General features: G+C 42.4%; 2 protein-coding genes across 8 annotated transcripts in view; one reads left to right on the forward strand and one right to left on the reverse strand.

The window, feature by feature from the left end:
• Positions 1-210: 210 nt before the first annotated feature.
• Positions 211-15,030, reverse strand: PDCD10 (programmed cell death 10). Of its 5 annotated transcripts, none has more exons than XM_039713372.1 (8): positions 14,932-15,030; positions 8,270-8,484; positions 7,619-7,672; positions 6,173-6,290; positions 5,392-5,518; positions 4,970-5,048; positions 4,574-4,656; positions 211-3,035 (listed from the first exon to the last, which is right to left on the reverse strand). In XM_039713372.1, exons 2-8 carry the CDS (start codon positions 8,363-8,365, stop codon positions 2,954-2,956), a joined length of 639 nt encoding a protein of 212 aa, XP_039569306.1. In that variant the 5' UTR covers positions 8,366-8,484; positions 14,932-15,030; the 3' UTR covers positions 211-2,953. The 5 variants fall into 5 exon arrangements, with proteins under 5 accessions (XP_039569306.1, XP_039569302.1, XP_039569303.1 ...); XM_039713368.1 differs by having other exon boundaries at positions 14,800-15,004; XM_039713369.1 differs by lacking the exon at positions 14,932-15,030 and adding an exon at positions 14,671-14,890.
• Positions 14,974-15,938, forward strand: part of SERPINI1 (serpin family I member 1) — a 44,552-nt gene continuing 43,587 nt past the window's right edge. For all 3 annotated transcript variants that reach the window (XM_039713364.1, XM_039713365.1, XM_039713366.1), the window contains exon 1: positions 14,974-15,179. In XM_039713364.1, coding sequence (XP_039569298.1) covers positions 15,003-15,179 — 177 coding nt within the window. In that variant the 5' untranslated portion in view covers positions 14,974-15,002. The remainder of the gene's footprint in view (positions 15,180-15,938) is intronic.

Raw genomic sequence — 15,938 nt, forward strand, 5'->3', positions numbered from 1 at the left:
CAGGACTCTGTGAGATTTCATACTCACCACTTCCCCTCAGCTCAAGATAAGCCTTGCTCTGAGCTGGGCACCTGGCACATCTCACAGACTTGGACACAAATCTGGGGATCAGGATTAAAGCTTCCAGCCAAAAACAAGCCAGCCTAAGCTTTTCTTCACTTCTTTATAGGCTGAGGAAAATCAAAACAAGTGATTAAGACGGTTCTTTGCTTCATTAACAAATATACAAAGTTTTATTTTGTTTATTAGATTGGTTTTCTGTATGTTAACATTATCATAGCAGTTATAACCCACATTCACAGCAGAAATTTTCTAAGAGCATTTTGCAACACTAACTGCTGTATCAGAAATCCTTAAGAGAAACTTATCTTTTAGCTACTCAGGTAACTTGAATAATAAAGTGCAAAACCACAATAAAATTTGACAGACATATGTCCCAGCTCATATTCAGTGGAAAAGAAAGGTTTATAAGACCACTAGATATGGATTCACTGCACACAACAGAAGAGTGTGACCTGAAGACACCAGTTTTCAAGTTTTCCCGTTACCAGACATTGATTACAATGAATAATTTTCCATTACTTTTAAGGGTAACATATAGAAATCACAATGAGGTTATAAATAAAACAGAACACATTGGCCAGACAACCTGAAGCTTAGCCCTGTATTTGGTACCTTTTACCCAATAAAGGTTTTGGGAAGAACTGATGACAGGAACAGTTCATTTCTTGATGAAATAGCCTCTGATTTGACAAGGAACCAACTGGCAGGACATAACACAGCAGCTTGTGTGGGACACAAGTCATAAGTGGATTTTTTATATGTATTTTTTACCACCCATGGACATAGACATGGTCTCATTCAACTTATGATTGCCAGCACTAATTACTGTCCTGCTCAATCCAAGAAAATAGAGAAATCTCAGAATATTATGGGAATCAGGTGCAATTTATAAACCACAAGCCAATCTTTTGTTTCTCTGTCTCTACAGCCACTGCTGCAGCCTCTCCAGTACCAAGCACTCTTTCCAAGACAGACGAAGTATCACAAACTCCAAGGGCCTTTCCCTTCCTTCTCCCTGACTCATGGATCTTCATGAAGCCCTTTGGAGCTATGACTTAACTGAGAATCACCCACAAGGAGACTACTCAAACCTTTTAGAGAATGCAAAGATGCAAATTAAATATCACTCTAATTTCGTCAGCTCGAACATTGCTGTTCTTCTACCACTTGCCAAAAAATGACAGTTCAGCAGGCCAAGCTTTAAGAAATACCAGAAATTTGAACTATAAATTGATTCTGCATCCCTTTACTAAGCTCACTTTGCTAAGGACACAAGACACCACTGTCAGAACAGAGAACAAGTTAACCAGCAAGCTTTAAGGACCACGTCCTGCTTATAGCTCTATGTGTAACCAAAAATTGCACAACATACATTCCCAAAGAACTCATTTGTACACAATACTCTCCTTCACATTGTTCTATTTGACTACAGTCAGTGCTCTCATCGAGGAAACAATTCCATGCACAAATAGACAGCAGAACATCCAGTGCTATTTGGGAGGCTGCAGCTTTGCATTTCCCCCCTTTTTGATCCTTTCAGATCAGCAAATGCAAGGACCCAGCTGTTGTACCTGGGATAAGGCACTTGCCCCAGATGAGCAGTACAGCACCAGGCCAGTGTGCCAGACAATCTGCAGGGACCTTTTCTTCACCATTTAGAGCCAAACAAGGAATAGTTCTGGAGCAATTGTGCTCTTTCAGCCTGGAGTGCACCTCCTGCAACAGCTTGTGCAGCTCTCAGAAGCTGCTTCACATTCTTCCCTAAACCTCCTAGTAATGGCCACGGATTTTGCAAACTTCCAGAGGTTTATTCTATTTCCAAATCAGCTCGAGGTGCACTTCCAAGGGATTAGTCAGAACTTGTGAAACATCACCAGGAAATCACAAAGAGAAAATTTCCACCTGTCCAGCAGCAGCTCTTAACCATCTACACAGCCAAGGTTTGTCAGTCGAGGTCTCACATGATTTCAATTCCCTGAAAAAACAAAGTTGCCTTATGGCATGCATAGTATAGATATCACTAGTGCTACCTGGAAGAGTTCTAGCTCCAATCCTCCTCCCTCCCAAAGGGGACAAATTCAAACCCACTTATCTGAATAGTTTTAAATTCAATCTTTGCTGCATATATGTCAAATAAACCTGTGCTCCAAACCTTGGAATAGCTCAGGAGTAAAAAAACCTGTTGACTTGCCACTAACAGAAGACTAAAAGAAGTGAGATCTAGTTTCTATCAAAAACAAAAGCACATCTCACTTCTGGGTTTATTTATTACTTTCTCAAAGACATTTTTATATAATTATTCTGATATTCTGATATAGATAACAGCCAAAATCTCAGTTCTAAAGAAAAACCCCTCATTTTACACTGATTTGAACTCCCAGTAGCTTTAAGCACCCAAATAATTTTAATTTCTTTTTCTATTGAATGAATGTTCTGCAGTTCTAGAAAGATGAGTTATGCACTTTTGTTCACATACAAAAAGACAGTCTAACAGATGTAAACTATTTATTGAATATTTGCCACCAATATTGTTAAATACATAATCTTGCAGTTTTCCGCTTTCAAGTTAAAATGTCAGAAACAGAACACCAATATTTACAATTCTTGTAAGGAATGTTACATAATGACACATTAAGGCGTAAATTCTTTTGGCTTATAATTCTGAAAAGAATGATAATAGCAAAAAGTGATGCAAAATCTTTCTTGTGAGATTATGATTAAGCTACAATGTTTTACAAAAATATGGTGTAAGATGGCAATAATCCCATTCAAAATCCTGCATTAGGCCCCTTGGGAGGGGCTGATAATTTATACAGTCAAAACTTTAAAATTTACATATAAAGGTACCCTATCCACCATTGAAAAGTACAACTCTCAACATATACAGTTTTCAGGCCACAGTTTTGAAGGTCTGGAGTATCAAGTTGGTTTGATGAATTAGTCGGTTGGCACTTATGAACACATTTATTGCCCTGTGGAAAGAGAAGAATATTGCTTCAGAAACTTCTAGAAACATGGCAGTGGAGAAACCCAGCATTACTGGCACCTAGGCTTGGAGAATTGGAAGCACAGGGATGTTCCACCCTGTGCTGACCTACCTGAGCTCCCTGCTGGCAGCCAACCAGCCTCATTTGCATAGCTAATCCCAGGAAGGCTGTGTTGATTTGGCAGGAATTTAAAAAGAATTTGGCTCTCTATCATCACTGACATCTCAATCCTTTCCTTCTGGGATTCAGATAACCAAGGGAAAACCGTGGAACAGATGACTGGGGCTTGGAACCAGATGATCTTTAAGGTCACAGCCATTTTCTGACTCTGTGATTGTTAAACACCTTTCCAAAGCTGAGCTCTTCACCCCCCAGAAATTCCAGAATTGGCAACTCCTCCCTCTAGGAATACTAAACGTGCCCACATGTGACAGCAATGTACTATTTTAGTTACCTTTCTGCACAGAGAGGTGTGGGGTCACAGAATTTTTCAGCTCAGGAATGGCATCTGAGCATGGCTTGTGTTTAGTGCTGGGGGGAGCAGGGATCTCACCCAATCAGACTGACCGACTGACTGAAATTCCTCCTGACTTCCCAAGGATAGGAAATACATCATGGAATTTCTTACACTACTGCGAATAATTAACACACTTTAAGCTTAAACCCAGAACACAGCACTTCTGTCCAGGAATCAAAGTTACCAAAGCCCAAACTTCCCATTTTGGTATCAAATTTAGCCCCAGTTTCAGGAAAACAAGAGAAAAACAAGAATGCTTTGATGGGAGCAGGATTGTACTCCCAGCTGGGCTCAAGACTTTTCTTTCCTTTATAATGCACCATCTCCTGGGTGCTCTCAGCCTTTGCCAAGATCAACAAGAACTGACATCAAAGTTGGTTCCATCTTCACAACAGAACACTTTGGCACTGTCAGAATCTGAGGGGGATCCACTCATCCTCCAAAAGAATCACTGCAGTGAATTATACAGGAACAGTGACTGCAAATCCCAAGGTGAAGACCTGGAAAATGCCTCAGTTTGAAGGCTAAAATTCTTAGCTAGAAAAAGATTCAGCTGAATCATTCCAGATACTGTGAGGGTCTATAAAGAAAGACCAATAAAATTGTAAATCAAAGAGAACCCTGCACAGATGTTTTGTATTTGCATGTGATACTTCAAATAGGTAAATTACTTTTCTCAACAAAAAAATTCATAATTTCTTTGTCCTTGTATATGCACTGTAAAAACCCACACAGGGCCAGGAAATTTAACTTCTCATTCAAATTCAAAACTAACACCACACATGGGTGTTACATGGTGGTGAATTTAACAATTCTCCCTTTCCTCAAAGGCAAAGAAACAGCATTTTAAAGCAGCCATGGTAATGAGAGGACATAGGTAAGGAAATAATTAGGCAACTCCTAGAAAAGGCAGCTTACACCCCAAAGCCTGTCCTATTTTCCTGTTAATCATTATGTAAATTGTTAAAACAACAGTACAAAACCAACAGGACAAAAGCATACTTACTTTCCATCTTTAAAATAGGTTTTCAAAGTATCACTGAAACTTTTGGAGTATTTTACAAACTCTTTCTTTTGATGCTCAAGTGCCTACAAAAACAAAAACACCAGGAGCAGAGTCTTAGTTCACATACTTCTGGGTACAGCGAGAACCTTGAGGTTAAACTGATCAGAAAATTACTTAATGTCACATCAGGAACAAAAACTTTTGCATTATTTTTTTCTTTAGAAGAAACAAAGAGGAATAATTTTTTTCTCTAGAACTCCTGAGACCTATCATACAACCATTCTGTTGTTAAAGCTGGTTTCATTGACCAGCTAAGCTCTGCTGTTCATCCTTGGATGCAAAGGATGCCTCTTGTGTTGCTATTGGAAATAGTGGATGAGGAGCTGGTGCACATACCCGCCGGTTCTGGTACTGGTATTTCTTGAAGACATTATTTACTGTGTCAAGGAGCTCCTTTATTGCACTTGCAATGTCCCTGTTGGGCAAGAAAAAGAGAATTTCAATATCCTCAGGAGATCCCATGAAATGCTGGAATTGAGTCCCTTCCTAGCAGTCAAGTATTCCTCAGGGCAGTCTCTACAGAGGAAGTGTCAGACGTGATGGAGGAGACCAAATGCAGAGAGCCACAGCAGTGTCCTGGGAATTCAGCCTTGGAACCAGCAAGTTTGGTCGAAAAACAGCCCCATCATTTCTAACTGGGATCAGGCTCTCTGGCAATGGGAACAGTGCTGCTACATCTGCAGAATTTCAACATTCAGACCTAAATACAAGAAGTTTGACCTACGCATCTGCAGCAAAATCCATCATATTGTACTTACTTGATTGTCTGAAGAAACCTCACTCTGTCATTGATCTCATCTGGAATCTTACTAAGAATCTGTTTAAGTGCTCGTGCCTTTTCATTAAGATCTTGGAATTCAGGTTCAGGTCTTTCAATCATATACTCTGGCAAAAAGAACATATTCAAAACCACCATTAGTTTGTCCTCAAGTCTGTAGTGACAGCTAAAAACATGACACAAAAGCAGCACGATTGCCAGGGTGAATTTGAAGGTGAACAGCACAGAAACAGCCACGAGCAGAGAACTGCAGTGAATAACCCCTGTGTGAATCAGGACAGTGCAACAATCACCTTCATTACTGCATGGTGGAAAAAGAGCCCATCTTACTTTATTTGAGACATTAAAGTCATCAAATTCAGTATTAAAATAACTTAAAGCCTGCAGTATATTCTCCTTCTGTGACAGTGTAACTGCTGCTTTTAATTTGAAGTAGGAAAAAAAAAAAAAGAGGATGTTATACTCCATATTTGCCATTTCCTGGTTGTTAGCATTGCAAAAGGTGAACTATGCACCCATAAAAACATAGTTCTAAACATTCATTTTCTTTCTTTCCTCGTCTTATTAGTCAAATGTGGTGTTCAGGGAGATTTAACTTCTCCAATAGCAGCATTCAAAAATACAAATTTTCTTCTACCATGCATGAGAAAATTCTACCAAGAAACAAATAATGTCTTCTGAAAAAAAGAAGAAATACAGAATTGCATGTTCCTGGTTAACAGTATAATTAAAATACAGTTATCCAATACAGACTTAATTACCTTCTACATCATCAGCTGCCATACGCAGAAGAGACTCTGTGAAATTCACATCCACACTCTTCTTCTCCAGAATTTTCATGATGATGTCCTGTGTAAGACCTGGATTTTCTTTTTCAGCCTGTATAGCAGAGAAATTTTATATTCTTAAATAGGCAAGACCTGGACATTGCAAGCACAAAGATTTTCTTGTAAATTGCTTCAGATACTGCAGGAGTTTGCTAGGAACTTTGAGTGTCTAACGGCTTTAGACCAGTAGATTATATTAAAAACATTTTTACACTACAAAATTAATTTTTCTTGGCCTACATCACTGCTTTCGTATAAGCAACTTTTCCAATAAGCCCTTGCACTCATTTTAATTTGAGTAAGAAATGTTTTAATAAATGTCTCTATCCTATTATATTTTCATAAACACCAAGCTTTGAGACAAAGATATTGTATCCCCTGGAATTTAATTCACTCCAACACAGGTGCTACTCCCCCACCTTCCCCATGACATTTAAAAATGTGCCTCTCATGAATCACATCATATGCTCAGACATCATCTGGGAATTGCTCTTTCAGAAAAAACCCAGCTTTTGATTGATGACATATCTAAGTACAGAGCTGGATTAACACTGGAGCTGTTCACATCACCTGTGCTGCTACTAAAAAACTGCTCTGTGTGGAAGAAAAATGAGCCTCCGTGGGTTTTTTTGCTGGCACTACCATTTTTACCAGCATCTCAGTTTAACATTATTTGCATCCAGCTTAGCTCCTTCCCAGAATTGTGAAAACACACAAAACCAACCCACACTTGTAGGAGCTCAGTTTGAGACTTCAGCCCCTCAAGGTACATTTAGATTTAAGTGCAGGAACAGGGAAGTATCCCAGAGTTGCACAGCTCAGATATGTCATGCCTGCCATTATTTTGTTTCAATATTTGAGAAGATCACCACTTCAATAAAGCAATGTAAAGGAATTATCTGTATTTTCACTCCTTAGGAATACAATGGAAAAGTCAGAAGAATCTCTTTTTTCCATTTACTGCTGGATTTCTACACAAACACTGAGCTTCATCCACAAAAAAAACCCATTACCACTCACTTTGTAAACCAATTTCAAAGTCTGCTACGTGCCTATTACTCATGAGAGTCTATTGTACAAATCTTGTGGGTTTTAGTCTAAGTTTATTATTTATTCACTGACTGCTGCCTCATTTAAGCTTCTGTTCTATATGGACAAGAGAAGAGTCTGTTTAAAATTGCTCATTCAGATTTCTACTCATGACATCTGCAGACCTCTCAAACTTCCAGTTCATGCAATTGTCCACTTTATTTTTAGACTACTGGATCAAGGATGAAATCTCAGATAAAAAGACAAGGAAACAAGAGAGCTGACCTTTTAGCTTCATCATACACAGCTTACTTTTGAAATAACCATTTTTCAATGCAAGTTACTTCTCACCTTAATAAAAGCTGCTCTCAGTGTCTGAGCTGCAGATAGATTTACTCTTTCTAGCTGCAATAAAAGTTTAGAATTAATTATTAGCATTCTGTTGTTATCAGAACAAAACAAGTCAAGTAATCACACCTTGCCCCATAAAGCAGAATGGAAAGGGGGATTGACAGAAGCTTTCAAATTGCTGGTCTCAATTCAAATATACTATAAAGTTAATCCCAAAGCAAAGAGTTCCCCCCACAAATGAAAATAAAAATCACTGGATGTATTTTACAGCAAAAGTCTGACAGAAGATTGTGAGAACATCTTGACAATCTCTGATATTCAGAGGAAAACAAATATTAAATTACGACCATTAGCAGTAAAATTAAAATGCATCAAGCTGTTCACAGGTTTGACTGTGTGCTATCTCCTGCCAGAGAATACCAGAGCTGGCATTTTTGTCAAAATCCTGTGTTAAAGGTAAGAGAAAAGCTCAGGACCAAGATAATCAGCAAGCTTTGATGAGCATGAAACTATTCACAGCAAGAAGGGTGAAACAATGCAGAGAGACAAGATGTGTTAGACAAAGCTTTCCCAAGATGAACAGCACGTTACTGTGGCCTCATTTCCCAAAATAAAGGGGATTACTGCATTCCAAGGTAAACTGGAGCTCACCTCATTAAAGACAGGGTACATAACAGCATAGAGAGGCATGGAAACCATAGAAGTGGTCTCTGCTTCATTCTTCATCTCTTCCATTGTCATCCTCATTCAAAGAGCCACTTCTCAAGGAAAACACTATAGAAGCAAAAAACTCCTCATTCACTGAAATGTCTCTTCTTTTTCCTCGTTGTGCAAGAATACTTGAAGAACTTGGGAAATCTATTGTCCTTGGGGTGTGTGAGAAAAGAGAAAACAAACACACAGTTACAAATGCTTGAGAGGGACAGGTTCTGAAAATGACAAGGCACAGATCAATGTCAGTTCTACTGGGTAGAAACCAGGGATTTCTTACTACTTGGGTCCAGTAAACATGGAATGACCACTTGGTGTAACTTCAAAACCCTAACTGAAATCTATTAAGTGAATATTTTAAAGAAAAGGTCCTACCCCAAGTGTTTTCCCCTTCAAGTTCTTATGGAATCAATTCTCCTGAAAGCAGGGATTTTATGTGCTATTTACAAAAATCTTGCCACCACTCATAGGCAGCAGCATAAGGTTCCTGACAAGTCCCATGCAGGAAAAACTTGGAAAGCACTACATACTGCAGCCCAAACCTCATCCAGATGCATTGTGACTATTAAAACCACCTATAAATACTCCATATTTTTGCACATGCACCAAGCTGTGATTCTGCTGGAGATCAGTGCCCACTTTCCACCCATCTGAACGTGAACACTACATCTTTGGTTTTATATAAGCTGAAGTCATGTTTCCACTCAGGGTGTGCCACCAGCTATGTTAACTCAATGGAAAATTATTGTTCCAGTAACTGAACCTCTGTTTTGGAAGTTCTCCACCCAGCCCAGCTCATCATATCCAACATGGAAGGATCACTGCTCAGACCCAGAAATTATGTTGAAAAGAAAAAAGGTCACCTTACAGTTGATAAAAACCCCTTGTTCCAGCCTGCTGTATTTTCTATTAATCAGATTCTTTTAAAAATATTTTATATTACATAATTGAGTTTAAAGACCTGAAGTCCAAGTCAGAAATAAAGATAGAAAGATATTAAGGGTTTTAATTTTTAGATTTGCTTGGAGGATTTAATGCACTAGAGGAAGGATTTTTCCTCCTAGCAAGCTCCAGACACCTGGCATTTGCATGACTGTGTAATTTACTGACATTTTAGTAAGTGAAAAGAGTGAAATGATAAGAAACAGCAGAAACTACTCCAGTAATCAATATGACTTCCTGAGAGTATGAACACATTAAGAACATGCCAAGACATTTCTTCAAGCCATATTCCTCATTATGCTCTGCACTGGCTACAGATCTTCAGGCTGTTTAAACAGAAGAACAGGTATTTTTTGTCCTGAGCAGATCTATAATTGTTGAGCCATAATTATACAAGTGAAATTTGTTACTGATTAAAGTCAGCACAGAGAAGAAACTGAATGACTACAAATCTTGTGCACATCTCTTCTGAGCTTGTGACCAGTAAAAGCTGAAGAAAAATTCAACATGACTACAGTAAAAACTTTATACAAGTGAATAACATGGACTGCTTCCTGCAAAACCTCACTTTGTTTCTCTTGCTGTTCCAGCCTCAAAGTGCCACAGAGGAGCTGATTCCCCCAGCCCCAGAAAAGGATTCCTGAGACTTTAGAAAGGGGTCTGGATGGATGAAATGAATCCACAGGGATGGAACTGCAACAATCAGGGGTCTCACAACTTGATCACCCACCCCTGGTGTTTTACAGCTGTCAAGAACATGGAGGAATACAAGTGAATATTCACCATTCCTCAAAAAGTTGAGTGTTTTCCCAAGAACTTGTTTCAGTTACATAAATTCATGCAAGGTCTGCTCACATGGGGGGAGGGAACTTGTCTGAACAAGTTTTCACTCCCTACTGCAGGTACAAGCTGTCCCATTTATTATCCATGTGTGTTCCCTGCTGGATGGAGATCTGCTTGTTTTGCTGTTGGATTCCTCCTCTCTGGAAGTTCAGTCAATGTCCACTCGTAACAATGTCCACTTGTTACACATCTGACAAGCACCACCTGCATTCACAGATGAATTTATAGCACGTTTTTATCTGTAGTCTCAGAGTAAGTTTTTTAAATAGTTAATTCAGGTCACTGAACATTGTTCTACCCAAAAGATTTTTATCACAGGAAGAAGGGCAAAAAAGGACAAAATTGCCATTAGATATAATTACTTTGTTTTTATGGGTTAGCAGTATCCACACACACACAAAAGGAAATACTAAGTGAAATGATGGATTTTTATGATGATGAAAACCTATTACACTGTGAGCTACCATGAAGAACTCATTTTCTCCTGAAGAACCATAAGCTATTGTTACTAATCCATGGTACAGTTAAAATCCTCATATAAAAACAATTATACATTATCTATCACCCCTTTTCCAGACACTGACATTTCAAAAAAAAAAAACCAAAACAACACTTGGATTTATATCAACACAAAGGATACCAATTTTGCAACTGAAGAGGTGGGTTTATATATATGTGCACACAAGAAATATTTAAGAACACCAAATGCTTTTGTTGCCAAGGTATGAAAAGAAATATATTCTATTTATCACACTGCTTGTTCATTATTTCAAAAATCTTCCTGTTTTCCAGAACATACACTAGGAAGCATCACAGTATCATGAAGGACCCGACTGCTAAAATTCTCAAACTGTTTATCTTTACAGTTAGGAATCAACTTCACATCTTTTGGATGCAACTTATTCACTTCAGTCTTTGCTAGTGTTAAATAGAAAGAATAATTATCTTCACAAAAACTCTGTGTTCATTGTGTTACTGAAAGTCAGTCTGTCATAGCTGCACTGCACCACATCCAAATACTCTTGAAGAAGGTCTCAATCCTGATTAGGGACTAAATCCTCATGAAAACTGAAGTTTCTGTTCTATTTAGATCAATTATCAGCACATCCACTAACCTTCAAAATGGCCTGACTCAAGCCAAAGTTTAATGCACATTATCAGCAGCAAGGAGGAGCTTTCAGCATTTCTTTTAGGATGTGATCAAAAGCAGCTCTGCACAGCTGCCAGACTTCCTGACAGTGTCTTGTAACAGCTTAACTTCAGTTCCTCCAATCTCAAAAGAGCCTTTTCTTTGAGAGGAGTTTACCCTAGTTTCATCTGTCCTCTGGTTTATTTTACATTCTCAAAAAAGGTGGAACAAGATTCCATGAGAAGGTGATTTATTAGGACAGCACAGTGGAGTGGCAGAGTTGAGAAAATCCTGGAAAACTGTAAGATGTAGCAAAGGTGTTACGCTGCTGGCAAACCTGTTAATTGGTCTGAGGGGGCAGATGAGGAGAAGGCAGCAGGACACTGCCAGATACTGAACTGAGGGTCAGCCTGATCCTCCTTTGTGTTACAGGGACCCACAGACCCAAACGTCTGGGTGTGCAACAAGAGTCCTGGGAGAGAACCTACAGAATGATACAGGCAATTGAAACAGAATCTGGATTTGTCAACTGTGCTAAAATACCAGTTAATACAACCCTGACAGCTCAGTCCTGACCCACCAAACACACCAGGCTGGTTCCAAGAGATGCACTAACATGGACTACGTGCTTTCACTGTCAGGATAAATCTTACATTCTAACCTTTAAGTCTCAGCACTAAAATATGATCCCAGCCAGTCAGCAAACATGGAGAGAGCTGGTATATTTTAGATGAGGAATAGATTTGGAAAGGTTCTTTGACAGACCTATTCCCCCATAGCTACACAATGACATTTTAAATCATTCAACTGAACTTTAACAGAAAAAACCCCAAAAACCCAACTCCTGCCAAGAAGGGTGAAGAGCACAAACCAGCACACTTCCCACATGTACAACCACCATTGTCAGTGTCTAAGGTGACAATTTGCTTTCTCTAATGTGTGTCATTTACTGACAGACTTTTGGTCATGCACTTAAATCAAGCACAGCTGCCTAATAAGAACACAACCATCCCCATGTAACTACAGCAGGCAGGATCCTCCCCAAATCCACAGCTGCTCCTAGGCCAGGCTGAACAGGAGCGAGGTTTCCATCAAAGGAAGGTGTTTGTGTAACACAACCTTCTGAAGCAGTGCTTAAAGCAAAGAGAGCAGACTCTCATGATTTCAACTTTTCAAGTTTTAAACCAACAGAAGTATTTGGTATCAATTGGCAGGGTTCCAGCTCTGTCATCAGCAGATCTACCTCTGCACTGATGTTGTCTCTGTTCCCTTCTCCAGGCTCCATCCACCCTACATCTGGTAAGTGCTTAGACATTAATATTCTTTTTTAGAAAAGTACTACAGAGGAACAAGGCCCAAGGCAGTGATTACAAATATTATTATTTCAGTGCTTGGCTTCCAGCAAAAATCACAGCTCCATTCCTGCTAGAAAAGACTACCTTGCTGCCAAGAGGTTCCGCTCCAGTTTTTGCAGGGAGGATTCAAGAAGAGGTTTCACCTTTAACCTGATCTGAGATCCCTGAGTTCCCAGAAAGATTCATTCAAGTCCAGGAAGAAAGAGTGGGGGAAGGGAAATAACAGCATAAATTCCATCTGAATTCAGAGGCAGAGCTTGAATCAAAATGTAAGACCAGTGTGCATGGGAGGAGGGAGTGTAGGTAATTTACTATTGCTGTTGTAAAGTTTATGGAAGTAAAAAAAAAATAAATTGAACAATTATCTCTTTTAACTACACACACACCCCACACCTGTCTTGGTAACTGGTTTTGTCATTAATGGTCACTTGAATTTAAAAAAACCCTAACCCACACATCTTTTTTTTGGTCAGATGTTACCTTACCTGCCACTGTATTTTAATTATCAATTGCAATTATTTCCCATTGTATAACTTAGATTATGTGATAAAAAGCTTCAAAGCTTTGTGTTTCAGATACAGAATTACTTTCCTTCTTTTTAAAACTGAGTATGGGTGGATTCATTGGGATTAGCATACAGATCAAGTATTAGGATAACAATCTGTATTTTAAAATCAGCAATAACAACAGACTTAAAAGGCATCCTTCTGAACCGATTCCACATCCTGCTGGTTCTTACACCAAACAGTTTCACTGCAGAGCCAACAAAAGGAATGTCACCAGCAAATAGTATTGAAGTTTGAAAGTGTCTTCAAATGCCTCTCACTAGAATAGAAATGCAGTTTTCAAACATTTCCACACATGTGTAACATTTCACCTGCAGTGAAATTCACTCTGGCAAAGCAGAACTGCTTATGCATTTGATTACTGTAAGAGCAGTTCTATGACTAATTCAGAAATGACACAGACCTGTGATAAATCCAAGATGTCTATTTTTAGAACCATATCAACTCAAAAAACAAAAACCAAGCCTAGCCTGAAGTCAGGCTTATGATTAGTCCATATTCTTTTGCTGTACTTCAAAATGGAAGTGATTTAATCTGTCCTAATACAGCCAGTGTGTCTCACATGAGACCCCACAGCCTGTGCTCCAGTTCCAGAACTGTTACACAGCATAACTGAAACAGGTCATGGATGTTGGAATATATAACCACAACAACATATCCCCGTTTCTCTTTCTTTTTCACTTCTTTGGGAATGTGAAAGTGAAGCCATTACTTTACCAAACACAAACAGGTATGACACAGCTCCAAAGGGACAAAAATACATTCCAACGTGGGAACAAATACCAGAGGAGAATTAGTTCCTCTGATAACAGGAACAGCAGAAGGTTTCAGCCACCCAGTATGTGCGAGCTACAGGAAAAACACCAACCCAACTCACCAGTTCAGTGAGCAACTTAATGGGACACCCCAGCCCTGAACAGCTGCCCTGACTGCTCAGTCCCCAAGGGGGGCACAGCCGGGGGAGCCTGCGGAGAAGGAATCACAGAATCAGTCAGGCTGGAAAAGACATCCAAGATCACCGAGTCCGACCTTTGAACAAACACCACCTTGTCAAACACACCATGGCACCGAACGCCACGTCCAGCCTCTCCTCGAACACCTCCAGCAACGGGGACTCCACCACCTCCCAGGGCAGCCCATTCCGATGTCTAATCACCCCTCATGTGAATAATTTCTCCCTAATGTCCAACCTACACCTCCCCTGGCGCAGGAAGGGGGAAGGAGCCGAGGCGCCCTTTCTCCCTGCCCGCCGCAGCCACCTGACAGCGCTCCGCTCCGAGAGGACGAGCTAAAAATAATACACACAAAAATAAAACACATCCGGGCCTGCGCCTGCCGGGCCCGGGCCGAGCGAACCAGCACCAGGCCGGGAACCCCGGAGCGGGGCCAGGCCCCAGCCCCGCGGCCGCGGGAAGGGCGGGGAGAAGGACAAGCCCTCGGCGCTGCCTCAGGGCCGGAGGAAGGAGGTCACCGCCCGGCCGGGAGGGGAAGGGACACCCCGCGCACCTTCCCCGCACGGCGAGGCCGCCCTCAGCCGCTGCCTCAGCCCGGCCGCCCCTCTCGCAGCCCCGGAGGGCGCGGCGGGCCCCGCGTCCAGCCCGCGAGAGCCGGGCAGGGCAGGGCTCGGCGCCTCACCTGCCCCGGCCCGCCGAGCCCCCGCTGCTCCCGAGGGGCTTCGCCGCCGCCGCCGCGCCGGAAGCGCCCGCGAGGAGCAGGAGGAGGAGGAGGAGGAGGAGAAGGAGGAAGATCCGCGGTGTTACCACACACCAGGCGTTGTCCGGAACCGCGCGCGGGGCCCTGGGGCTCGTAGTCCGCGCTTCGCGACCACAAGCCCCACAATGCCGAGCGGAGCGGGGGCGGGAGCGCTGGCGGGGCGGGCCGGGGCGGGGACAGCGGCCGGGCGGAGCGGGGCTCAGAGGAGCCGAGCACATCCCTGCACGGCAGAGAGGCGGCGGAGCGCGGAGCGGCGGCAGCAGCACCGCCGGGCAGCGGGCGGGGCGGCGGCGAGCGTGCCGGTGAGTGCGCCCGTCCCTTCGCGGGGCTGTGTGGCCGAATAAACCGGGCGGCTCCGGCTTATTTCTTACACCGGAGTAGCGGCGGTGCGGAGGAGCCGCTGCCCGTGCGGGGGTCGCCGGCGTTCCTTGGGCGCCGGAGGAAGGGAGGGAGGGACGGGCTGCGCCCGCTGCTGCGGGAGAGGAGCGTTCGGGATCAGAGCTGCTCCTCCGGCGTGGGATACCCGGCGGCGAGCGGCAGGCAAGCCCAGAGCCCCTCCGGTGCTCGCTCGGCCGGGGAGGGACGCGCTCTCTCCCGGCCCCGCGGAGCTCAGCCCGCGCCCCGGCGGAGTTGTGCTCGGCTGAGGGGAGTGTGGCGGTGCCGTGCCCCAGAGCCCGCGGGTCCCTGCGGCCGTGCAGACCCTTCCCAGCCCGCAGCTGGGCTTCCAGAGCCCGCCCGTGAGCGGCTTCTCCCGCCTGTGGCAGCCTCGTCCTGGCCGCTCGCTGGGCGCGCCGCAGACCGTCTGTGCGCCCCGGGAGCTGGCCGCTGAAAGAACTAAACTTGGGCATGATTTGTCGGGGTGACTCTGCTGCTAGTAAGCTTTGCGGTTTGAAGATTCAAATTACATTGTAGGAAGAGCTCAGCGATTAAAATTTAATATTAATATTAAAGCATCAACTCAGTTCTAGGTCCGAATTTGCATTTCTGATGTGTCGCTGTTAACGCTCACTTTATAAAAACGCTGATCGCTTCTAATATTAAGGCGTACGAATTCCCCATTG

The sequence above is a fragment of the Passer montanus genome, unplaced genomic scaffold (assembly GCF_014805655.1).
Source record: "Passer montanus isolate IOZ18808 unplaced genomic scaffold, ASM1480565v1 scaffold29, whole genome shotgun sequence".
Taxonomy (NCBI): Eukaryota; Metazoa; Chordata; class Aves; order Passeriformes; family Passeridae; genus Passer; species Passer montanus.